The sequence below is a fragment of the Solea solea genome, chromosome 15, assembly GCF_958295425.1.
Source record: "Solea solea chromosome 15, fSolSol10.1, whole genome shotgun sequence".
Lineage (NCBI taxonomy): Eukaryota > Metazoa > Chordata > Actinopteri > Pleuronectiformes > Soleidae > Solea > Solea solea.
In genome coordinates, this window is record NC_081148.1 from 17,580,928 (window position 1) to 17,604,849 (window position 23,922).

The 23,922-nt window shown below is 41.3% G+C and overlaps 2 protein-coding genes across 27 annotated transcripts in view; both read left to right on the forward strand.

The window, feature by feature from the left end:
* Positions 1-23,922, forward strand: part of dst (dystonin) — a 97,387-nt gene that overhangs the window by 43,686 nt on the left and 29,779 nt on the right. For 24 of the 26 annotated variants that reach the window (XM_058651361.1, XM_058651351.1, XM_058651358.1 and 21 more), the window contains 24 exons: positions 5,999-6,136; positions 7,239-7,327; positions 7,409-7,517; positions 8,081-14,020; positions 14,119-14,265; positions 14,393-14,608; positions 14,685-14,828; positions 14,912-15,148; positions 15,931-16,083; positions 16,192-16,425; positions 16,546-16,830; positions 17,499-18,047; positions 18,273-18,449; positions 19,357-19,480; positions 19,862-20,070; positions 20,174-20,491; positions 20,586-20,752; positions 20,850-21,006; positions 21,392-21,518; positions 21,673-21,723; positions 22,078-22,313; positions 22,481-22,610; positions 22,968-23,167; positions 23,256-23,754. In XM_058651361.1, coding sequence (XP_058507344.1) covers positions 5,999-6,136; positions 7,239-7,327; positions 7,409-7,517; positions 8,081-14,020; positions 14,119-14,265; positions 14,393-14,608; positions 14,685-14,828; positions 14,912-15,148; positions 15,931-16,083; positions 16,192-16,425; positions 16,546-16,830; positions 17,499-18,047; positions 18,273-18,449; positions 19,357-19,480; positions 19,862-20,070; positions 20,174-20,491; positions 20,586-20,752; positions 20,850-21,006; positions 21,392-21,518; positions 21,673-21,723; positions 22,078-22,313; positions 22,481-22,610; positions 22,968-23,167; positions 23,256-23,754 — 10,636 coding nt within the window. The remainder of the gene's footprint in view (positions 1-5,998; positions 6,137-7,238; positions 7,328-7,408; positions 7,518-8,080; positions 14,021-14,118; positions 14,266-14,392; positions 14,609-14,684; positions 14,829-14,911; positions 15,149-15,930; positions 16,084-16,191; positions 16,426-16,545; positions 16,831-17,498; positions 18,048-18,272; positions 18,450-19,356; positions 19,481-19,861; positions 20,071-20,173; positions 20,492-20,585; positions 20,753-20,849; positions 21,007-21,391; positions 21,519-21,672; positions 21,724-22,077; positions 22,314-22,480; positions 22,611-22,967; positions 23,168-23,255; positions 23,755-23,922) is intronic. The other 2 variants (XM_058651354.1, XM_058651374.1) reach the window with 2 other exon arrangements.
* Positions 176-6,146, forward strand: LOC131473813 (desmoplakin-like). The gene is made up of 2 exons (XM_058651377.1): positions 176-3,326; positions 3,767-6,146. Exons 1-2 carry the CDS (start codon positions 456-458, stop codon positions 5,741-5,743), a joined length of 4,848 nt encoding a protein of 1,615 aa, XP_058507360.1. The 5' UTR covers positions 176-455; the 3' UTR covers positions 5,744-6,146.

The window sequence follows — 23,922 nt, forward strand, 5'->3', positions numbered from 1 at the left end:
TGGATCTCTTCTTGACTTCCTGCAAGGGTTGCATCTCTGAATATGTATGTCTCATCGTGAGGGGAGATCATTTGCTTCATTGCATGACAGAAGCAAAGAAAATGTGCAAAAGTGGTGCACGTAGCTCCTTATGGCTGGTGTTGGTCAGTTGCTGGGAGGAGAAACTTTTTTTTCTTCATGTTGACCTTTCTGTGGGAAAACACAGCCTCTCCAGGAATTTCTCTTGTGTCTTATCATTAAAATCATCATCAGTCCTCATAGTTTAATGTAGTAAATGTTCAAATGCCTGGAGAGATTGTTTAAATATTGCTTCAGTACTCTGGTAAGAAGTAACACATTCATACAATCTGTTTCACAATTTCTAATTAGAAATGAAGCGGTGGATGACTTGTTTTTTTGCATTATAGAACAGGAAAACTTTTGAACAAGGAGAGAATATAAAAAGGAAAGAGTGCATGGAGCTCCAAAAATCTGCATGTGAAGTAGAGATTAGTCAACTAAAACAACGGATCCATGAACAAGAGGCTCTGCTGGCTGAAAGACAAGCACGGCTGGAAAAGCTGAACGGAGAAGTAGAGATGCAGCAGAAGACTATTGACGACCTGAGCTTTCAGAAATCACACCTTGAACATGACGTTCATCAGTTCCGCACCAAATTAGAGATAGCTTTCAAAGACAAAGCTGCCGGTGAGCAGGAGTTAATTCACACAAAGCTGTTAATTGAGCAGGCCGAGGCCAAGTGGTCTTTGGCTCAGAGTAAACTAGAGGATCTAAAGAAGCAGAGCCCCGAACTTCAGAGAAAAACAAACGCAGAGGCAGATACTGAGGAAAACGTGCAAAGTCAAGTCCAGGCTAAAGCAAACGATCACACTCAGCTGATAATTGAGTCACCTGCACATGTAGAAGACGATGACATGAGAGACAATGTCCTGCAGCAGAAACTAGAGGAATTAGACCTGGTTCATAGAAGAGCAGACATGGCTGAGGAGAAAGCCCAAAGTTATAAGAAACTATTGGATGACAGTAATAACAGACTAAAGAAGCTTCAGATGGACATGGAAGCTGAGAGGATCAGCACGAGGCAGAAATCCGACGAGTTTCAGCAAGAAACGCTTAACATGAAGAAAGCCGTCGATGATCTTCAAGAGGAAATCAAGTCTCTTCAAAGAGCAAAGTCCTCACTGGAACAAACCACTTTCTTCCAAAGCACAGAAGTCGAGGGCCTTAAAGAGCAGTTGAAGGTCACCCAAGGAGAACTGCACAAGAAAGTTTTCACGGACCAGGATAACATTTACAAGATAAACAACTTAGAAGAAGAGGTCGCTTCCAAGCAGGCAGTAATAGATCAGCTGAAATTTAAATGCAGTGAGCTGACCATGATTAATGTCTCCTCTGTTAGTGATATTAGAGATCTTCAGATCCAAACTGAGTCACTGGGGAAAGAGAAATCACTTTATGAGAAAAAGGTGAGGTCTTTGAAGAGTGAGATTGAGAGCTGGAAGCAGATGCTTGAAACAGCTGAAGAGGAAAATACCTCATTTAAGAAAGCTGAGCAGGCGTTGAAACTAAAATATAAAAACCTTGAAGCGGAGGTTGAAAACAAGGAATTAGTCGCATCACAACTGCAAAGGAAAGTAGAGGAGTTAAAACAGGTGAACACGGAGGTGGAAATGAATTTGAAGAATGTGAAAGATAATCTTGATCTGATGACGGTTGAAATTGACGGCAAGGATCAGCAAATTGAAATCTTCAAGTGTCAGGTAGAGGCCACCAAATCCCAGTTCAGAATTATTGAGGAGGAACTAAATAAGAAATCCCAATCTGTCCATGAGCTTCAAATGAAGCTACAGGATTACAGTGAGGAGTTAAGGAAAATGACCGAACTGAAGCACAAAACAGAAACACGGAGTTCAGATATTGCTAATTATGGGAAAGAAATAACAAGTCTGAAATTGGAGCAGAACTTTTTGACTGCTGAGAGGGATTTGGTTAATCAAAAAGTAAACCGACAAGACGCTGAAATTAATGAACTCAACCTGATGCTGAAGAAAACCAAAGCAGAGCTGCAAAAAGAATCGGCTGATAATCAAAAACATATCAACAAAATCAAGGCTTTAGAAAAAGAACTTTTCAATCATAAACACAGTATTAAAGATTTAAACAGCAGTTCAGAAAAAGTGTCGGAAAATCTAAAGCAGGAGATAAATGCTCTTCAGAATGACAAGAAAGCAGCAGAGAGGAAAGTAGAGAACTTGAATGTCAGACTCTCAGAGTTGAGCTCTTCTCTCCTGAAAACTAGGGATGAACTGGCCAAAGAGACTAAAGACAGACAAGTTAAAGAATCCAAAATACTGCAGCTGGAGAGTGAGCTTCAAAAAAATAAAGTGAATATCAAAGAAGCAATCACGAATTCTGACAAATTCCAATCAAATCTGCAACATGAGAATACGATCCTTAACAGGGAGAAAGCTGAGGCACTTGAGAAAAACACATCACTGGAGTTAGAAATCAGAATGCTGAAGCAAAACCTAAAAAGTTCCGAAACCGAAGTTGAGCAAGAGCAAAGAGAAAACTCAGTCCTTCAGCTGAAGTCCCAGCAGATGGAAGAACAGCTGGACAAGTGCAAGAAAATGCTCGATGAGTTGAAGAGCAAACTGCAGCTTCAGAAAGACGGCTATGAGAGGCAGCTGATGCTAGTGCAGAAGGAAATAGAGAAAAAACTCATTTTACTGCAGTCGGAAATCTCAAATGACAACGAGACGTCAAAACAAAATTCCCTTAGCGCTGAATTAGCAGAAATGCTCAACAGGTTTTTCAAACAAGAAGTCTTACAGATAAAAACAGTGCATCAGACCACAGTGGAATCAAAGCAACAGACAGACCAACCACTGCAAGTGCAGCTCAAAATAGACAAACTGCAGCAAGACAAAACCAAGCTCGCTCACGACTTGTCACAGGCAAAATCCCAGATTACGCAGCTCGAGGAGGACAGACTTAAACTCAGTTTGAAAATAAGTGCTTTACAAAGCCTTTGCAATGAAAAGTCTAACGAGATGACAAAGTTTAAACCGCTGTCGGCAGACAGTGAGTGCAAACCGACACTAAGGGAAAGTGAAGAGCTTCTGACACCGGGAGTTGGGGTTAAGACCGGAAACCAGAAGATGAACAAACAGGAAGTCAACGAAACAAGTCGCCAGCATGTGAAAGACAACACGGCTGCCTCCCTGAAAACAGAACAGAAAGGGATTCAGAAGACGGCGTCGTCACGTGAAGGCGGGAGATGCAGAACAGAGGATGAGTTTTTCAAAATGAAAATGTCTTCCGAGGTATGCATGAAGTCGGTTTAACATATTTAAAACACTCATATTCAGTAGCAAGTATTAATAGGTCCAGTGTGTAACATATAGGAGAGTTTATTGACAGATAGAAATGAATTATACTACCAAGTATGTTTGTGTAAGTATGTGTAAGTGTATAATCCCTTTTGAAGTTTTGGTTGCCCTACCATAAAACTTTTACAGTAGATGGAGGCTGCAATCTTGCACCAACACTTTTCCAAAGCAGTCAAATGATGATACAAATAATTAATGAAGAACAGAGGAGAGAGTTGTGATGTAAAGACCACTGTCTCACCATTAGATGTCAGTAATTCTTACACTCTGGACCTTTTAAATATACAGTATTTTAACACATATTGGAGTTGTAAGTGCTACAATAAACTGAAGTCGCTTGTTACTGAAAGGTTCTTTCAATGTTACATCTACAGATGACAACAGTGGCGAAAGAAAACAGTCTTGAAGAACTGAAACAAGACAAACGAGACAAAACTGAAGTCAATCCCAGCCAAATCCTTCATGAGTCTGCAACAAAGAGAACTTTGCAAAATGTGAACTATGAGGGCCAAATTATCCCCGACGGGCACATGACCACAACGACACATGGATACATGGCTCTCTGTGGACAAACAGATCAAGGGCAGCACAAAACCCAGCATGTCACCAAAACAAGAATATATCAGATCAGTGAAACTGTAAACATTTCAGAGAAAAGTGCAGCCGACAGTGATGGAAAGCAGACTGTGATATATTCAACTCCCCAGAAGCTAACAGAACTCAAAGGTGGCACAGCTGATCACATTCCAGTCACATCTAAGATCTTTGATGACGCTCAATACGTCGGCAAACCAACTGCCATTGCTGGAGTTTATGTGGAATCAAGTAAGAAAAAGATAACCTTCCTTGAGGCTGCTGAAAAGGGCTTTTTAGCAAAGACCTATGCATTTGAGTTTCTTGAAGCTCAGGCGGCTACAGGAAGCCTTACAGATTTGGCCACAGGGCAGACGCTCTCAGTTGCTGAGGCTCTGGAGAGAGGTGTCATAGAGACCGGCATGAGCGATAAACTGATAGAGGCTGAGAAAGCTGTTAGAGGCTACATCCATGCTGGCAAAAAGCTGTCAGTGTTTCAGGCAATGGAGGAAAGACTTCTTGATCAATACAGGGGCAAGAAGATCCTTGAAGTCCAGGTTTCCACTGGAGGACTCATCAACCCAGGTGTGGGTGTCACAGTGTCGGCTAGCAATGCTGTCGATCAAGGTCTTTTGAACAAGGAGACTCTAAAGAGTCTGTATGATCCCGTCAGTAACCCTAAAGGTTTTCACAACCCTGACACTGGACAGAAAGCATACTACTGTGAAATACTCAAGAAATGCGTTTATGACATTGATGGTTGCGTGTTTCTTTTTCCATTCGGGGAGAGACGTCTAACAGACACTTCTCCCACGAGTTCTCATAGAGTGTCCGTCGTCAGCAGCAGTCGTGGAGTTGAAATGTCAACGTATGAAGCATTCAAGGCGAAACACATTGACAAGAGGATGTATCTGTTTCTGGCACAGCAGGAAAGTGAATGGCAGGAAAAGTCCGTCGTTGACACTAGTGGAAGCCCACTGCACATTATCACTGATGTCAAAAGTGGCAGACAGCTTTGTCTGGAATCTGCTCTGAATCAGAGGTTTCTTGAAGCGTCTGAGCTTGACAGCTATTGCAGCGGGCGTCTCAGCATCTATGAGATTGCAGACCTTATATTTTCCAGAATGGTTGTTATTGAGGATGTTAACAGCCCCATTGCTGGTCTCTGGGATGTAGCTCAGAGGAAGAGACTGTCCGTTCTTCAGGGTTTCCAGCAGGGATTTACTGATAGAACCACCGCCTTAAGACTGCTGGAGGCCCAGGCCTGCACTGGAGGTATTTGTGATCCCTCTTCAGGGGACAAAGTTACAATATCTGAGGCTCTCAAAAGAGGTCTGGTAGATGAGGCACTGAAACAGCAGCTCCAACAGTTTGAGCAAGCATTTAATGGCATTGTTCACCCCAGTTCTGCAAAGACTTTGTCTGTTTCCCAGGCTCTGCAAGAAAAACTCTTGCCCAAGGATGTTGGTTTTCGCTGTGTTGAGTATCAACTCCTGACTGGAGGATTGATAAATCCTGATACTCAGGATAGAGTCTCACTGGAGGAGGTCATTCAGAGTGGCCTTGTTGACAAAGCAACTGCCTCCGTGCTCAAGGATGAGAAGTTTCACACTAGAAGTCTCACTTGTCCGAAGACCAAGAGAAGAATCACATTCAAAGAGGCTCTTGAAAGAAGTGCGTTTGACTGCCACACAGGGCTAAGATTACTGGAGGCTTCAAAAGTTCTTGGTTCTGCAGCCAAATCAGCATTTCTCTATGCTTGTGCATTTAACCAATAAACAATTGCAAACATGTTGGTCCAAAACCTTTGCAAATAGGAATTTCTTTGATTTTTCCTTTTTCTTTTTAATACCTTGATTTCACAGTCATATGCTCTCTTTTATGGTTTACACATATTTGATGCAACTGACGACGGTTCTTGAGTTTCAATGTTTTTAGTCTGATTATAAATGTAGCACATCAGTGCCCCACCCTTTTAAAGGTTCCCACATTGAGTAACAATCTTGTTGAAAACCCATCTGCTCTGATTGTAGAGATCTGTTGATGAGGAGAAGAGAGAGCACGGTGATAAAGTTAGCAAACTATTGCACTGGACCAAACAGACCCTGAACACTGATGGTAATGCTGTGAAAGATAGCAATGCCAACACAGATGCTTCTAATAAACCCCAGGTAAATAATATGTATTGTTCTTTTTTTTGTTTTTTGTACATTACATGATCCTTCAGTTTAATGGCAAATAGTATTTTTCTATTGAAAATGGTATGGGACTTTTCTGTCACAGTGTATGATTTCTAATAAAAACATAGTCCACTTACTGATTCATGTAATCCATATGTGTTACACTGTTCAGCAAGGGCTGGTTTACTCTATCCCCTGTTTATACTCACATGGTTAGTAGCTGTGATGTGTTTGATTATTTCACCCCTAATTCATTCAGTAAATATGTTGCACAAGCACTTATGATTCACAACAACCTCACTGACTCAGAAATGACACCACTTTTTCTTGTCATGGTTCAGTTCTGATTTCTGGCCTTTGTTCCTTAGCTTACATGTACTCCTCATACTATATAGTACATAGTAGGGCTGAACAATTTGGTTACAGTAATTCATTCAATTCAAGTCATGTTTCAGACATAATAACCCTAACCCTAACCCATAGCAATTTCCAATATACATTTTAAAGTCAAGGTTCAAAAAACACAAGATGGATCATTGTCATATTGGCTGCCATCAGGATATTAACTATTCTACTCAATGATGAGAACTAAAAGACATACATTGTCTGTATTGCATTTTTATATTGGAAAAAAATATAGAACAGTACATTTTTTTTGTTAAATAATTATTGTTCAGTCCTAATACATGCAAAATTCAAAATGACCCAGATATGGCTGGTTATCCTGGAGGATACATTGTAATGTTTAATGCATTACAAAGGTTTAAAGGAGTAGATTACCATTATTCATTTACTGTGGTGACTAGTTTATAGGTGTATAAATGTGTTTTCATAGTTTTAGACCGGATTTATAGGAGGGTTTATATTTTGCTTGTGGAGTACACAGCATGCTTTTATTTGACTCGTTTTATATGAATTAATCAATTATCAATGTGATTAAAATAAGTATACCAATACAATAATGCCAGGGTATGCACATGTGTAAATACTTTGTGATGTGTGAAGATTTGTGTGTCTTTTGACAATAACACAAGACACAAGAGCAGTCATGCAGAAGCAACAGTCATTTATTTGATGTTGTTTGGTGTTTTAGGTGTCAGTTGAGGAAATGGTCACTAAGAAGGAACAAATAGCAGAAGCCCTGAGGACCACACAAATGATGCTTAACAAACACAGTGACAGGTAAGAAACGCTGTTGTGCTTGACATGCAGACAACGCTGTCCACTGTCAAAACTCTCTGCCTCATCATGTTTGTTTTACAGAATGACAGAGGAGGAAAGAGAGAAGGCCCAGGAGCAGCTGAAGTCACTCAACCAGGCGTTCAGTGAACTCTCCCAACAGTGTTTGGATCAGACAACCTCTGCAGAAGAGGTTGGGCTCTACGCTCTCTGTTCAGTAAAGTGGATTGCATTAGTGTCTTATGTGTTTGAGAACAGTGCCACCTGATGTTCACTTGCATGACTAACCGTTTTACTCAAGTGCAATAGGACAAGTTGTCTTTTGCATCATGTATTTCCTCCTCTTACACTGGTTCATTAGGGAAGGACAGAAAACAAGATGTTTTCCACTGAAACGAAAAATATGCTGTAAACATGCTCGAATTTCCTTTGGCTTTGGTCTGGCATTTCACCATAATCTCTGTTCTGACAGGATAACAAATACATTGCATAACACTACAGTGTGTGGTTTGACTAACAACTCTCTTTTTGCAAGATGTTCCATTCACAGATGCATGATAGCTTTAAGTGTACTATTCGTCACTCTCCTGTTGCAACCCCTGAAGCAGTCTTGCACATGATGTTTTAATATGCCCATGTTTGTGTCGGGGTGAGTATAGAGTTTGTCTTGCTTTTGGATATTTGAATTTTACACAAATAAACAATTTTTGGTGTTTAAAACAGTTCAGTAATTTGTGATATTTTCCTTTTCTGCAGGTTTTCAATCCCAGTGATGAGACTGGTTGGCTTTGGACTGGAACCAATAGTTCCCTGACTGATGATATAACAGAGGCCCAACTCATGATCTGTGATGATTCCATACATGATCACATATACAAGTTCACGCTGGATGACTTCTCAGAGATGAGTGATGCAAATAGGTGCATACAGACTTCATACTTTTCCTCTGTCTCCCTCTCTGATGTAGCGGCAGCTAGGAAAGGGCCCAATTGTGAAGACCTGGTTGTCAAGGTGATAGAGATCAAACAAATCTGTGATGAAATGGAGGTGTGTTATACAGGCGACACACTTACCCTGGACAGGGCGTTTCATTCGGGTTTAATACCTGCTTCTGTCTATATAGAGATTCTACATAGACAACAGACCTGTCAGGATATGATGGATCCTAAATGTGCTGGAAATGTGCCACCCCTAGAGCCTGAGGAAGAGTTTGGACCTTGTAAGATCAATAGGCTGATATTAAAGTGTCTCAGCAGAAATGAATCACCAGCAACAGGGAGAAATATTAACACTCTTAGGTCTATTTTTCCTAGTTTAAGTGATCAAGAGGTCATGTCAAGGCTGCTGGATGCTCAGTTAGGTGTTGGTGATCCCAAAGAAGGTCAAAATGTAACAGCTGAGAAGTCAGAGGATGCTAGGAACCTCCAGAATGGTGACAAGCTAAAGGTGGATGCAGCCGTGCAGTGTGATTTGCTCAGCTCTAGTAGCACACTCGTTGTACTTGGAAATCAGCAGCAGTTTATGGGACTTGTGTTGCCTCACTCTGGTGGAATTCAAACTTTTTCCACCTCATTTCATTACCATGAACAAAACACCACTGATTATACAAGCAGTGTGTTCGGTAATTGGCAAAAGATAGTGGCTTTTTACATTCCAGAAACTTCAGAGATACTAGACATCACCTCAGCCATTGAGAATGGTTTGACTGACAGCTACACAGCAGATGTTTTAAAAGCTATAGAAATTCCTGATGTGTTCCCTGATCTTGATCAACTCCATGAACACTTTTCTTCTTGGCTCATGTATAAAAATCTAAGAGTTACTGGGTCCTATCAAGATGCAGAAAGTATAAAAGTTGACAACATCCCTAGTCCCACAGAAGCAAGGCAGTTATTCATCTCCTACCTAATGATGAACAGTTTCATTGATCTACAGTCAGGACAGAGGGTCGTAATACTCGATAAACAGCTGAGTAAAATGATAAACATCTTCCTTGAAGATGTGATATTTTCAAACACCATCGAGAATAATGTAAGTTCTCTCAGCATAAACATGGGCAATCCTTCAGAACAGTTGATGATAGATGAGGAAACAGAAGTCGGGGAAAACACACCAACATTTGATCCCCATGATTTTGTTTCTTCAGGCAATGGGAGGATTACTTTTGATGCACAATCACAACGCACATTTGACATTCATGATTTAGTTTCTTCAGGAAACAGTAAGGTTACCCTTGATGAAAATACGTATGTTTTTGTTTCCCCAGACAATGAGAGAATCATTGTGAATGAACAATCACAGCACACATTTGACCCTCATGATTTTGCCTCTTCAGGAAATGGGAGAATCTCCTTCAATGAACAGTCACAATACACATTTGATCCTCATGATTTAGTTTCTTCAGGAATTGGAAGGATCACCTTCAATGAACAATCTCAACACACATTTGACCCTCACGATTTAGTTTCTTCAGGAAATGGAAGAATCACCTTCAATGAACAATGTCAACACACATTTGACCCTCATGATTTAATTTCTTCAGGAAACGGAAGGATCACCTTCAATGAACAATGTCAACACACATTTGACCCTCACGATTTAGTTTCTTCAGGCAATGGGAGGATCACCTTCAATGAACAATCTCAACACACATTTGACCCTCACGATTTAGTTTCTTCAGGCAATGGGAGGATCACTTTTGATGCACAATCACAACACACATTTGACCCTCATGATTTAGTTTCTTCAGGGAATGGGAGGATAACCTTCAGCGAACAGTCACAACACACATTTGACCCTCACCATTTAGTTTCTTCAGGAAATGGGAGAATCACCTTCAATGAACAATCACAACACACATTTGACTCTCATGATTTAGTTTCTTCAGGAAACGGAAGGATCACCTTCAATGAACAATCTAAACACACATTTGACCCTCATGATTTAGTTTCTTCAGGAAACGGAAGAATCACCTTCAATGAACAATGTCAACACACATTTGACCCTCACGATTTAGTTTCTTCAGGCAATGGGAGGATCACCTTCAATGAACAATCTCAACCCACATTTGACCCTCACGATTTAGTTTCTTCAGGAAACGAAAGAATCACCTTCAATGAACAATCTCAACCCACATTTGACCCTCACGATTTAGTTTCTTCAGGAAACGGAAGAATCACCTTCAATGAACAATGTCAACACACATTTGACCCTCACGATTTAGTTTCTTCAGGCAATGGGAGGATCACCTTCAATGAACAATCTCAACCCACATTTGACCCTCACGATTTAGTTTCTTCAGGAAACGAAAGAATCACCTTCAATGAACAATCTCAACCCACATTTGACCCTCACGATTTAGTTTCTTCAGGAAACGAAAGAATCACCTTCAATGAACAATGTCAACACACATTTGACCCTCATGATTTAGTTTCTTCAGGAAATGGGAGGATAACCTTCAGCGAACAGTCACAACACACATTTGACCCTCACGATTTAGTTTCTTCAGGAAATGGGAGAATCACCTTCAATGAACAATCACAAAATAGATTTGATCCTAGTGATTTTGTTTCCTCAGGAACTGGAAGGATTAGCTTTGATGAACAATCACAGCACACATTCGATCCTCATGACTTTGTTTCCTCAAACAATGAGAAAATTAACTTTGATGAAAATATGCAGCAGACATTTAATCATAATGTTTTTGTGTCCTCAGACAATGGGGGGATCACTGTCAATGAACAATCACAGCACACATTTGACCCTCGTGATTTAGTTTCTTCGGGAGATGGGAGAATCACCTTCAATGAACAATCACAACACACATTTGACCCTCATGATTTAGTTTCTTCGGGAGATGGGAGAATCACCTTCAATGAACAATCACAGTACACATTCGATCCTCATGATTTAGTTTCTTCAGGAAATGGGAGGATTACTTTTGATGAAAATACACAGCAGATATTTGATCCTAATGTTTTTGTGTCCTCTGACAATGGGAGAATTCCCCTCAGTGAACAATCACAACACACGTTTGATCCTCATGATTTTGTGTCTTCTGACAATGAGAGAATTCTCTTTGGTGAACAACCACAACACATATCTGATCCTCCCAATTATGTTTCCTCAGACAATTGGAGGATTACCATCAATGAAAAAATTAATTCTGATTCCACAGACACTGGCATAGAGGAGAAAAGTATGTCTCAAAATACTACATGCCAGACTAAGCCCGATGAATTTGCAGAAAGAGTTTGTGAAAGTAGTTCACAAACCGATGTTGGAGATACTCTCAATGAATGCCTTGATATTCCAGCTTCTGTAGAGATGACAATACTTTCCACATTAACTTCTGTGAAAAACACATATGTTGGATCATTAACCACGATGTGTCACTCTGAGTCTGCAGTGACGCCTATCTCTCAGACACAAGAACCCTATGATGCTGAGTCAGTGTGCAGTGAATCAAAAACTGTCAACTTGGTAGAGGGTGAACATGAGGGAGACTATGTACCAGATGCACAAGTGGAGAACAGGGTGGGTTTAGATGTCACCTCTGGGGGACATCATGACATGGGTGGTGCTCTCAGTAAGGGCCTGCAGGACAGAACAATACAGAAACAGCTTGATCTACAGGCAGATGAAAGGGGAAATGTTGAAGTAGGTGAGGAGGAGTCTGTATCTTTTTTAAAACAGATACTGTCAGATGGACCCGGGATCTCAAATATTACTTTTCCTTCAATAGAAGAGCAGCACCTCTTAAAATCAGACTGCACTGTTAGTACTTGTGAGTCTTTGCAGTCTCGATTATTCACTGATGCTGTTAAGATCCTTAACGTAGACGTCAAAGCAGACTTGTTCCCAGAAGAAAAAGGCAACCAATCCATCTCTGTTGATCAAAATGTGGATTTAATTAGTATAAATGAAACTGAGAACACACAGGGGTCGACTGAAAGTAAGGTCACAGACATTGTGCTGGAGGAGGATGTTGAAGAGAATGTTAGCACATTAGATTGTGTGACTAGAGGAAATGGAGACGAGAGGAGTCATTATCTGCAAACCCTCCCTCCATCTGTTTCTCCAGTGAGCTCACCCTCCACATGGAATCAGGAAACTATGACGTGTATCAGTCCTACAGACAAATCGCCTTTACTGGCTGAAGACACTGACTCACTGGTCTTAATCAATTCCGACCTGGCAGATAGAGCTACTGCATCTGTTGAGATAGAAAGTGCTACTCTAGCTACCCAGTCACGTCCATCTACACTTATCGACAAAACCTCCAACAACAACAACCCCGATCCAGAAAGCCACTCTTATCATTCTAATAAACCGGACAGCCCATCTATTCATATTGATTCTTGCTTTACTGGATACAATTCCCCACTGGGTAAAGAGACATTAAGAGAGAGTGAGTTAGATGAGTCTTCTCCAAATCACAATGGATTGTCTGAGGAAAGTAGATGGAACAATGACACAAATGCTGTTCAGTCACCTGTTAACAATGAGCAAAATCGAAGTATGTATTACTCATCATCGGGGGATTTGGTTGAAAGTGCAATTACCTCAGTTTCTAGGGGTGACCATAGCAACGACAAAAACATTGCAGATGATGGCAGTCGAATCACATTACCTCAGTACACAGTGCTTCACTCTGAAAGTGATTTTAGTGTTGGTTCTGAGCCCACGTTCTCTGAAAATGGTGTGAGATCTCAACAACAGAACTCCTCTCAGTTAGCTGTTGTTGTTTCCAGTGAAATAACTGCATCAAATTTGAGCAATCATGAAGTTTCTTGTGACACACTTCTAACTGCTAAACATCCATTGGACTCAAAGCACAGTGGTTCAGATGAGGCTGAGTTACACTTTGAGAGTTTTTCCCTAGAGAGACAACATGAGGACCTTATTAGCTGTTCTGAGCAGATCTCAGTGTCAAGAAGTGAGACAGAAAATGAAGAAATTGAGGCAACTGTGTGCTGTTTACATCTACCTTCTGCATCATCAGACATCATCTCAGGACCGTCTGAAACTAGCATAAGAGAAATGTCAGGATCTGTTATTCTACCAGAAGGGAATGGATTAGAAGTAAAAACTTCAGAAAATCCACAGAAAGTGACTGATGACTTGACACTCTCAGCTTCATCGATGTTTTCTAATGCTGAGAGTACATGTGGAGATCACCTGGAGGGAATGCTTAAAACAGACACTAATGTTGGTGAAACTAAAGTCACTGACAGCAATATCATCAGTAATCCGGATAGTCAAGAACCGATCCTAGACGATGGAGAGATTTATGAGGGAGACACAGCTCATGAACTTGTAGAACGCAGTGAACCAGGTCTTCTCATGGATTTGCCAAAGCAAAATACCTCTAGCTTGAACAACAGTGAACACAAAAATCCAGTATTAATACAGCACAAAGTCTGTGAGAAGACAGAAGAGCCAGATGACCCAAATATACAGCTGCAAACACTGCAACATCTCAAGACGGTGTCCTTAAGCCAGGAACTTTCAGTGCGTCAGGAAGTGATGGACACTCTTAGCGGTGCTCTGGGAGGTGAATCTCAGGAAGATCAGCAGGAGCACAAAGAGGCAGAGGATGAGGGCTCAGCAGAAGAAAACCTGGATCTCAGTCACAAACCATCTCAGTTGTCTACTGACTCAGATGCCTGCAAAGTTGTGGAGATCAGAAATAAGGTACTGTGCTGTTTTATGTTCTTTCACAGTGAAGCTAACCATATACTTGGATGTTGGCTTGATTTGCTCCATTTTTATGTTGTTTTTTTTATGCACAGCTGGTTTCCATCCAGGATTTCTTAGAGTGTGTTGGGAAACTCCAGGATCACGCTGACATTTTAGATGATGTGAGAAAAGACCTTTTAATCCACACACCCACTGGAAAAAACATGGAAGAGCTGCAGCTCCAAATCGAGGAATGTCAGGTTAGAAAGGCAAATGTATTCTCTTTGGTGTAATATTTAATAACGTGAAATCCAATAATTCACAACTTTTCCATGTATTTACTACATAGATGTAGTAGACCCTAAATAAATCTGCTCTTGTATCTAGTCTCTAGAGTCCCAACTGTCTAAATTGGCTGGTGGTCTGGCAGTTGATGTGGAAAAAGCAAAATGGCTCCTAAATTCTGCTCATGATGACATCCCCATACAAATCCACCAAGATCTGGCCTCAATGTATCTGCAATTAGAGCCAAATTTCACCACTGTTTCCCAACAGTGTGCTGAAAAGAATCACTCATTAATTCAAGCAATGGAAACACAGAAGGTCAGTGGTGATCAATGCTAATTAAAACAAACAAGTAACGTAAATCATGTGTTGACTCATGTAAACTTGGTTTCAGGGTCATTTGGAATCGATGTACCAGAAACACCTCAGTGATCTTGAGGAACTTGCTGGCCTCATCCAAAATGAATCTGAGATTCAGGGCATGGATTTGAACTCATGTGATGTGGACATGCTGAAACATTGTATCCAGCAGAACAAGGTACATTTTCCATCCAATTAAAAGAATCATTCCAAATCTACAGTAATTGCAGAAACTCACTCATTCATCTTTTCTTGTTCCAGGATACAGAAAGCAACTTTCTAAATGAAGCTAGATACAATTTGGAGGATGTCACGTTTGATATCCAGAGCTTTATTTCTGAGCACGCTCAGTTCTTGAGTGCCACTCAGAGCAGCTCACTTCTGAAGTTCCTCAGCACCACTCAGCGAGCTCTGCGGGACCAAACTGAGAAACTTGTTACACGGAGGACAACCTTAGAGGTCCTACTGGACAAAAGAGAGCAGGAAAACCATGTGAAGGTCTGCTTGTAAAAGTGACGTTTAAGATCACAGGTTTCATAACAGTGTGTACATGTTTGCTTTGCAAAACAAAGTTAGTAACACATGCCTACAATGCACATAGTGCAGGCTGTGCTCTGACAGTTTTATTACTCTTATGTGAAATTATTTATTCAATAGAAGAAGAGAAAACTGAATTTTAGGACCTTTACACTTTTTCACAGCTACTTCACTGTTGAAATGAATTATTGTCTTTTCCTTCCAAGATTTCCGATTTCTCTAAATGTGAATGTGTTTTGGAGTAATAACTGTCTTGCATGCTCTAGTGCTTGATCACTCCTGCGCACTAACGTTTGTGGTGGTTGTATTCTACAGGCCTCAAGACAGCAGTGATCAACTAACAGTGGAAAAATGCACCCTCTTTGCTGGAACACAGCAAACCCACTAACACACACAGTATAATGTCCTCCAGTGCTTATTACCATCCCAAGACCAAACGTGGCAAATGACATAAGAGCATGTTTACAGCATATTAGAGTTTGGCACTATTACGGTTAAGGAAAGATTTTTATTTTGCATGTTTCTTTTGTGTGCATATAAACGTCTTTCTCATGTTTAGAGTTCCTTTTTCCCACGTTTCCCTGAGTTGTTTACAATATAGGCAGTCATGAAAACCATTGGAAGTATTTTTGGGTTTAGCACAACCCAATGTTTTACTGAGTGTGCATGTGTGTGTGTCCACATGAAAAACGTGCTGTTGTTTACTTTTGGTGTTTTTGTTTTTTTATGTGTTCATTTTTCAGTCTTTATTGGAGAAGCACAAGGAGTTCACAGAGAAATTAGAGGAAATGTGTGATAATCTCACCTTGACTGAAAACCGCCTGATTGGTCATCAGCAACAGACTGAAAGCGCTGAGAGCGTCACAGATCTGCAGCAGTACCAGCATGAGCATCAGGTTTGATTTTCTTTGCTTTTCTAAAATGTGACTGTTTGCCATGGAAAGCTGCTTTATTCCATGCTAATACTTCTTCTCGTGCTTTATATCTGCCTGAAATGAAATAAGGCTCTACAAAAAGACGTACTGACAGATGCCAGTGCCTTGAATGAGGTCATCGCCAGTACTAAAAATTTTCTGGAAGAAAACCGGAACAAGTTGATGCCAGATCAAATCGCCGTCATTGAAAGCAAGTTGGAAGAGGCTAAAAGCAAAGCCAAGCTCATCAACCAGCGGGCTGAGGAGTCCAGAAAAGATCTGGAGAAGGTTGTTACCACAGCCATAAAACAGGAGAGTGAAAAGGTCAGAATACTTTCATATGTGTTCTCTATAAAACCTATGCATCATGATTTATATACAGTAGTTACTTCAATTGTTCTCTAATGAGTATTTTATAAACATTTCATGTATTTATCTTTTCAGGCAGCAGCTGTTGAGCGACTTGAAGAAAGTAAGAACAAAATCGAAGGTCTTCTAGACTGGATATCTAACATTGGCAGTGAAAAAGAGAGCAGCTTGAATCAAAGTGACCCTTTAAGCAACGAGAATGGAAACCTGCCAGAGCAAACCTCCACTAAGGGACTGATAGGCGAGAATGACGATGCCAACGGAAATGCTTTGGAGACCACTGAAAATGATTCTGGCAGAGAGACCCAAGGCAATAAGAACGCCTCCATGGACCTCAATAAGCAGTATGACAGGGTCAAGGTATTGTTCATTATTTGTCTACAGTAGTGTACAGACTTTGATGTTGGCTTCTCTATAGGCGCTTGATGGTGTGCAAGAAACACACAAAAAGATTAAGAAGTTAATTCTAATGCGGATAAAACAACAATTTAAAAAACTTGTTTGATAGGATAAACGCTTCTTGCTCCCGCCCGTCCCTGTGCTGCCGGTGTATACAACCAAACGCTCCCTCAATCAGTTCTGATAGTATTGCTCCACAGAGCCACACAGCATACAAGAAGACCAGAGGCTGAATAAATCATAAATAACAACAGAAATCCCCAAAACTTACACACTGTAGCTTTAAGCCTATTAAGCAGCACTTTCCAACACCTTTTCTTCATGATTCCATCTTGCCCTGTCTCTCATTATGTCACAAAATCCATGAACCTTTTATGTAATCTTCCTCTTACCCTGCTGCCCAGTAGCCCTATCTTCAGCATCCGTTGACCAATATAGTCACTATCCTCTGCACGTGACCATACCATCTCAACCTTGCCTTTCTTACTTATGAAAACACACAACTTCAAATTTTAATTTTAATAGGAAAGACTGGAAAAAATAAAATTCAGACCAGTATTTACACCAAGTAATGAGACCAAATAATATACCAATAACTATCGCCATTTGTACTGCTATTGTTCCCACAGGCTCATCATCAGGAGATTCTGTCCCAGCAACAGGATCTAATCATGGCCACCCAGTCTGCTCAGGCTCTGCTCGAGAGGCAAGCCAACGTTCTGTCCCCAGAGGAGAAGGACAAACTGCAGAAGAACATCCAGGAACTGAAGGGACGCTACGAGGCCTCGCTGACACAGGCTGAGCAGCAGATGAAGCATGTGCAGTGTGTGCAGGAGGAGCTGAAGAAGTTCCAGGATGACTGTGAGGAGTTTGAGGGCTGGTTGAATCAGTCCGAGGGAGAGATTCAGGGACTGGGTGCTCCTGCAGCCTCCCTCAATATCCTCAGTGACAAACTGCAGCGACAGAAGAGCTTTTCAGAAGATGTGATTTCCCACAAAGGGGACCTTCGCTTCATCACCATTTCAGGACAGAAAGTACTGGACGTGGCTAAAGCCTGTGGAATGGGTGACCCTGCAGCTAAAAACCCACTGTTGGACGTGGACACTTCAGGAACATGTTCCACTGTCAAGGATAAACTGGACTCAGCAGCAAGTCGATACAAAGCACTTCATTCACAGGTATTTTAGGCTGCAGTGACATGTTGTTGCCACTGGGTGGTAGCATTTGTCTTCATAGAGAGTTCACAAACTCTCTGTACTGCTTTGCTGTCACACCGTCTTCTGTAATCACTGTCATCAAAATGACTGTTTCAAAGTAACTTTGTATTGAGTCAAGATGCATACTAATGTGATTTCTGAATATCGTATCACACACAGTGCATCATTTCATGTCCTCTGTTTCAGTGCAATCAACTTGGCAACAACCTCAAAGACGTGGTTGACAAGTACAAGAAATACGACGACTCCAGCGCTGGTCTTTTGAAGTGGCTTAACATTTCAGAGGAGGAGGCGAGGAAGCAGCAATCAGATGCCATAGCAGCCGAACCTCAAACACTACAGAAACAGCTAGAAGAGACCAAGGCAAGAAACACTGCAAGTCAGGGCAGATTCACCTAGGTCTAGTCTTACAGCTTTATCCCTGGTTGTGGTCTTTTTAAGTATCTTGGTGTGAGTTTTTCATAGTTCAGTGATGCCTCTCTTGTTATATCCTGTGTTGGCCACACAGGGGTCTGATGAAAGGGCCCCTTTTATCTGTCTTTCCATGTAAAGCAATGAAAATAGTTTTCCAGTTCAAAAAGGCTTTCCCTTACTGACCATCATAAACCCTGCGTGAACAGTCGTAGATGTTATCTTATGAATATTCCAAGTAATTTAATAAAGAAAGTTTTTTTTTTTTATGAGTAACATATGCATAACTTGGAGCATTGACTGGGAGTCAAGGATGTGGCACAGTAGACCTGCCTTACCATATACAGTGTTTCCACTGACTTAAGAGCAACAAAGCTATTTTTAGCTGATTGTTCAAATTCAGACCCACATGTGAGTGGTTTGATTCTTGTTATTAGCAGCTTACGTAGCCCTACGAGACGATAAGAAAGTCGGCTGACAGAGATGTCTCTGTAAATGCTTTTGGCTGCTGTTCGCTTCAACATTTCTCTGTGGGGAGGTAGTGACTTACAGCGTAGATATGCCAAGATAACAGGCGCCTGTGAGCCAACCAAGGAGCTATGTGCTTTTGGCTTTGGTTACAAATCACTGCAACAATCCAGGGCTTTTCTCTAAGTGTAGGCAAGCAGGTACAACTATCTATGCATGTGGAATGATGCAATATTACATAGATATAGTCCATTCTTGCACATTATACACTTGTTGTCCATCCAAATGCAAAACCTAAATGATGTTATATATAAATGAAAAGAGAGGACGTGCATTTAAAGTGGATACCATTTTAATTGATATGATTTTCTTTTACCCAACTGATGCACAGGCCCTGCAAGGACAAATGACAGGACATCAGACTTCTGTTGACACACTACGCAAAATAGCGGAGTCTTTGATAACATCGGAAGGAGATCTGCTGAGCAACCCGGAGGAAATCCAGGAGACAGTAGGTGAGGGAGGAGAAATAAAAGTAGAAAGTGTACTTTTGAACTGTACACATAATACTGATGTTTTGAAAGGTTTGTATGTGTCTTTGGTCAGTTAAGTGTTTCTCTCAGTCTCAAGGGTCTTCAAATTAATCTAGGAGAATCTATGAGTATCCTAAAACACTTCATCCAATCAGGACCCAGAACTTTGCAAAGAGCCGGTCCTTTCTGCTCATAATGTTAGCATGTTTGTCACTGAATATATATTCCAAAAAATTTTTTTACACTAACCAAAACCTTGAGACTGTAACCCAAAAACTGAAACTTTTGCATTGTTCATTTCACAATGCGTGTCATGTAGTTAGAATCTGCTCAGGTTGAAAGACTTGCCTCCATGTGTTCCAGATGACATAACGGAGCGCTACGACAACCTGTCTAAGTCTGTCAGTGATCGAAATGAGAAACTGCAGATCACTCTGACTCGCTCCATGAGTGTCCAGGACGGTTTGGATGAAATGATGGCATGGATGGAGGGAGTGGAGGCCAGTGTCAAAGAGAAGGAACAAATTCCCCTGGACTCTGCATCTATTGGAGATATCCTCAGCAAAGAAGCGGTGTGTCTTATTTTCATCTTTTCAACACTGAATAAACAACATACTGTTAAATCCTCACACGCTCCTTATTCACTTTATGTCTCGTCAACCCTGTGTTTTTCAGGCATTAGAGCAGGACATAGCAAGTCGGCAGAGCAGCATCACAGCCATGAAAGCCAAGTTGAAGAAGTTTGTGGAGACCGCAGACCCGTCCGCCGCCGTGCTCCTGCAGTCAAAAATGGATGCTCTCTCTCAGCGCTTCTCCGATGCTTGTTCCACGCACAAGCAAAAGGTTTCCCAACTGGAGCAGCTGAAAGAAAAAGTGGGACAGTTTGAGACGGTTGCAGATAAAGTTCAGGAGTTTGTTGTGAAGCGTTTACAAGATCTGCATGAGACGGACGGTCCAGGAAAAACGTTCAATGAGCTGTCTCAACTAATGCAGGTGAGTACACTAGTGGTGCATTTCTAGTTATGAGATTCTTTGAATATTATACTTTTGTATAGACTGATTAATACTTCTATTTTTATGTTGGTAGAGTACTAAAGCTGAGATGGCTGAACATGCCAGTGATTTGGTGAAGCTGCAGACACTCTCCAAAGAACTCACTGAAATAAGTCCTGATGGTAACAAAGCCCAGATCCAGAGCAAGATGGACAACATCTCAAACATTTTCACCACCTTTAAAGACACTGTCCAAGAAAAGTAAGTTAGGAATTATCCTTCCTTTCCCTTTCCGTGATATATATTAATATGTTAATATCGATAAATACGTGATGTGACTGACTCTTGTCTTCTACAGAGAGCATGAGGTATCATCCTGCCAGGACCAGTTGGGAGAGTTCAGATCTGCAGCCAGTGTGCTCACCAAGTGGCTAGAGGAAACAAACGAGAGAGTACCTGCTGTTCAGCCAAGCGGCAACGAGAAAAGTCTGGAGAAGGAGCTGCAGACAGTCACTGTAAGTCATGACATAAATAGAGAACAGTTTGTCTAACTGCTTTTAAAATGCTGGAACAAGAGACTGTGATGTTATTCTTCACATATTTGTTTCCTGTGTTTTGCATTAGATGTGTTTAATTATAGTCTTGTCCTCCCTATACACTCGCCACTAACCCACCAGACCTAACTAATGGCAGATAAACGGCAAGTTTTCACACAGGAAAGATGTGGAAATGAATTATAGTGTTTTCAGCTTAGACATTTATTTCTTCCCTTAATGTTAGAAAGAAAAGGCAGACAAAATCAATCAGTTTGATGTGTGTTGTAAATGTTTTCTGTCATCTGTATGTGTACATATCATTTATCTGTCTGGTCATTTTTTTTTTTTTTTTTTTTTTTAACAGGAGCTTTTAGATGAATGGACATCCAAAGACCCTGATGTCCAAGACCTGAACAGTAAAGGATCGGCTCTGTGTAGCCTCATCACTTCCCTCACATCTCCTGCCAAAACAAAGACAACCAACAAGTCAGGTAAACATAAGCACACTCAACTAATACGTGTGAAGCATTCAGTGGAATGGGAAGCATGGTGTTTGGGTTCCCTTACTGTCTGAGTACTGTCTCATCACTAATGCTTGTCAGTGTCTGTCTTTTACACAAGCTCTGTCTTATGTCTTTGCATCAGCTATTACTAACGGTGGTTGTCCGGTGAGCCATTCCTACCTAACTAATAAAGGTAATGATGTGTGTATGTGATCGCTGCTACTCGTCTACTGTGTCGGTACATGTATAACTGTTATAAAAGGCTTTAATAATTCATTGTAGCTGTGTGTCCTGGTTATGAACTGTAGAGTTACTTTTGACTGTTCTCCTCCTGTTGTGCTGAACGTGTTCTTAAAAACACTTTCAATACTGTTTTAAAGAGTATTATTATTATTATAATATAATTTATTGTGATGCCTGCTGCACCAGTAAGTGTTTGCTTGTATTATAACAACAGTGTCCCATTGTTATCAAACACCTTCTTATACAGAAGCACTACTCTACTCACAGAAAGGAAAATTGATGGAATTATTTTGAATGTCTTTAGAGCTGATGGGAATTCAGCAGAACATGTCATTCGTCAACGAGGGATACGCAAGCCTAGGGGAAGTGCTAAAGAGTCGAGCGACAGAGCTGAGTAGCTCGGTGCGCGATGTAAAAGAAGCCCAAAAGGACACGGAGGACATGATGACATGGCTGAAGGACATGAAGACGACTGCAGCATCGTGGAACAATGCAGCCACAGAGAGAGATTCAGTCAAGACACAGCTTGAGCAGCAGAAGGTACAGTAGTGCTGTTGTTGCTGACTAAATTGAGCTTTTGAAGGACAATTAATTATGCTTAAAATAAAACGGCACATATTCTTCGCTGATTTAGTTCTGTGGTGAGGACTCATGATCAGGGCTGAAGTCATAGGATTCAGCATTTATAATTATTTTCATTCTCTTAGGCATTTGAAGGCGACATGAAACAGAGGGAGGAGCAGCTCCAGAAGCTCAGAGAGAAGCTCCTCAACTTGATTAAGACTCATCCAAACTCCCCGGAGGCAGCAAAGTGGAAGCAGATGTTGGCAGAAATAGGTAGGTGTTGTGTCCAGATGGCCCAGGACATTATGTCACTGAAACTGTCAAAGTCTGTTGGGCGCCATATTGAGCCTCATCTCAGCCCTGGTGTTTGATCAAACCTTTTACAAAATGTCACATCATGTAGAAAATATCTCCAGTGACATTCTTCATATCCACCTTGTTGTCATACCCACCACAGTAAGTATGACTCAGTGCCTGCTCTCTGCCACGCAGGTTAAATTAACACATTCTCCTCACTGCCAAGTCCTGCACAGTGAGCGCTTTACTCACAGAACAGCAGGACATTAGATGGAAAGTTGTTTTTGTGCTGACTAATATGGATCGGTGTGGTTGTTTTGCCCTCCTGCTCAGATGCTGGCTGGACAGATATCAGCGGCTCTGTAGAGCAGAGGAAGCAGCACCTGGAGCAGTCCAACAAGAATTTGGACATCTTCCAAACAGCTGAGCTGCAGCTCAGTCAGTGGCTCTCAGAGAAGGAGCTGATGATGAGTGTCCTTGGGCCCCTTTCTATTGACCTGAACATGCTTAAGATGCAGAAGCAGCAAGTTCAGGTATAAATGGTGCACGTTATTTGGGTTTTTTAAGGATTTTACAAAACGTTTTCTGAGTTATTCTTCTTGATTGGTTTCTTCCCTTTAGATTCTCCAGAATGAATTTAAGAGCCGTAAACCTCAATATGAGCAACTTGAGGAAGCAGCCTCTGCCATCCTGAGTACCTCGGGCAACCAGGACCCTTCTAATGGAAAACAGGTGAGGGAGCAGCTTGTTGTCATCACCCAAAAGTGGCAAGGCCTCACAGAGCAGCTGGACCAGAGAGACAGCCTCATCGACCAGGCTGTGGTGAAGACTGGACAGTTTCAGGAGTTACTGAAGACTCTGAGTCACTCTGCCACTCAGCTGGAGAGTCAGCTCACCAACCATCAAGGCCACAGCACCCAGCCTGATGCTGTGAAGAAGCAGCTGGAGGACGTCCACAACATCTCTGCTCAGCTGAGAGAGGAAAGGAAAAATCTGAAGGAGGCTGAGGCCATCAACGCAGAGCTCACAGCGATGGTGACAGAGGATTATCTAAAAGCAGACTTGGCCAGGCAGCTGGACAGCATCAGCAAGCCTTTCAAACAGCTGGAGGAGAAAGCAGGTTGGCCTTGTTACTTAACCTAATAATGTGGTGTTGTAATGTTTGGAAAGAGGAAATGATTCTATTCATGTTGAATCACTTTAGATAATATTTATATTCTATGACAGCTATTTCCCAACAGGCTGAACTCATATTGTATTTGTAGAGTATTCTGGTAAACACTGTTTT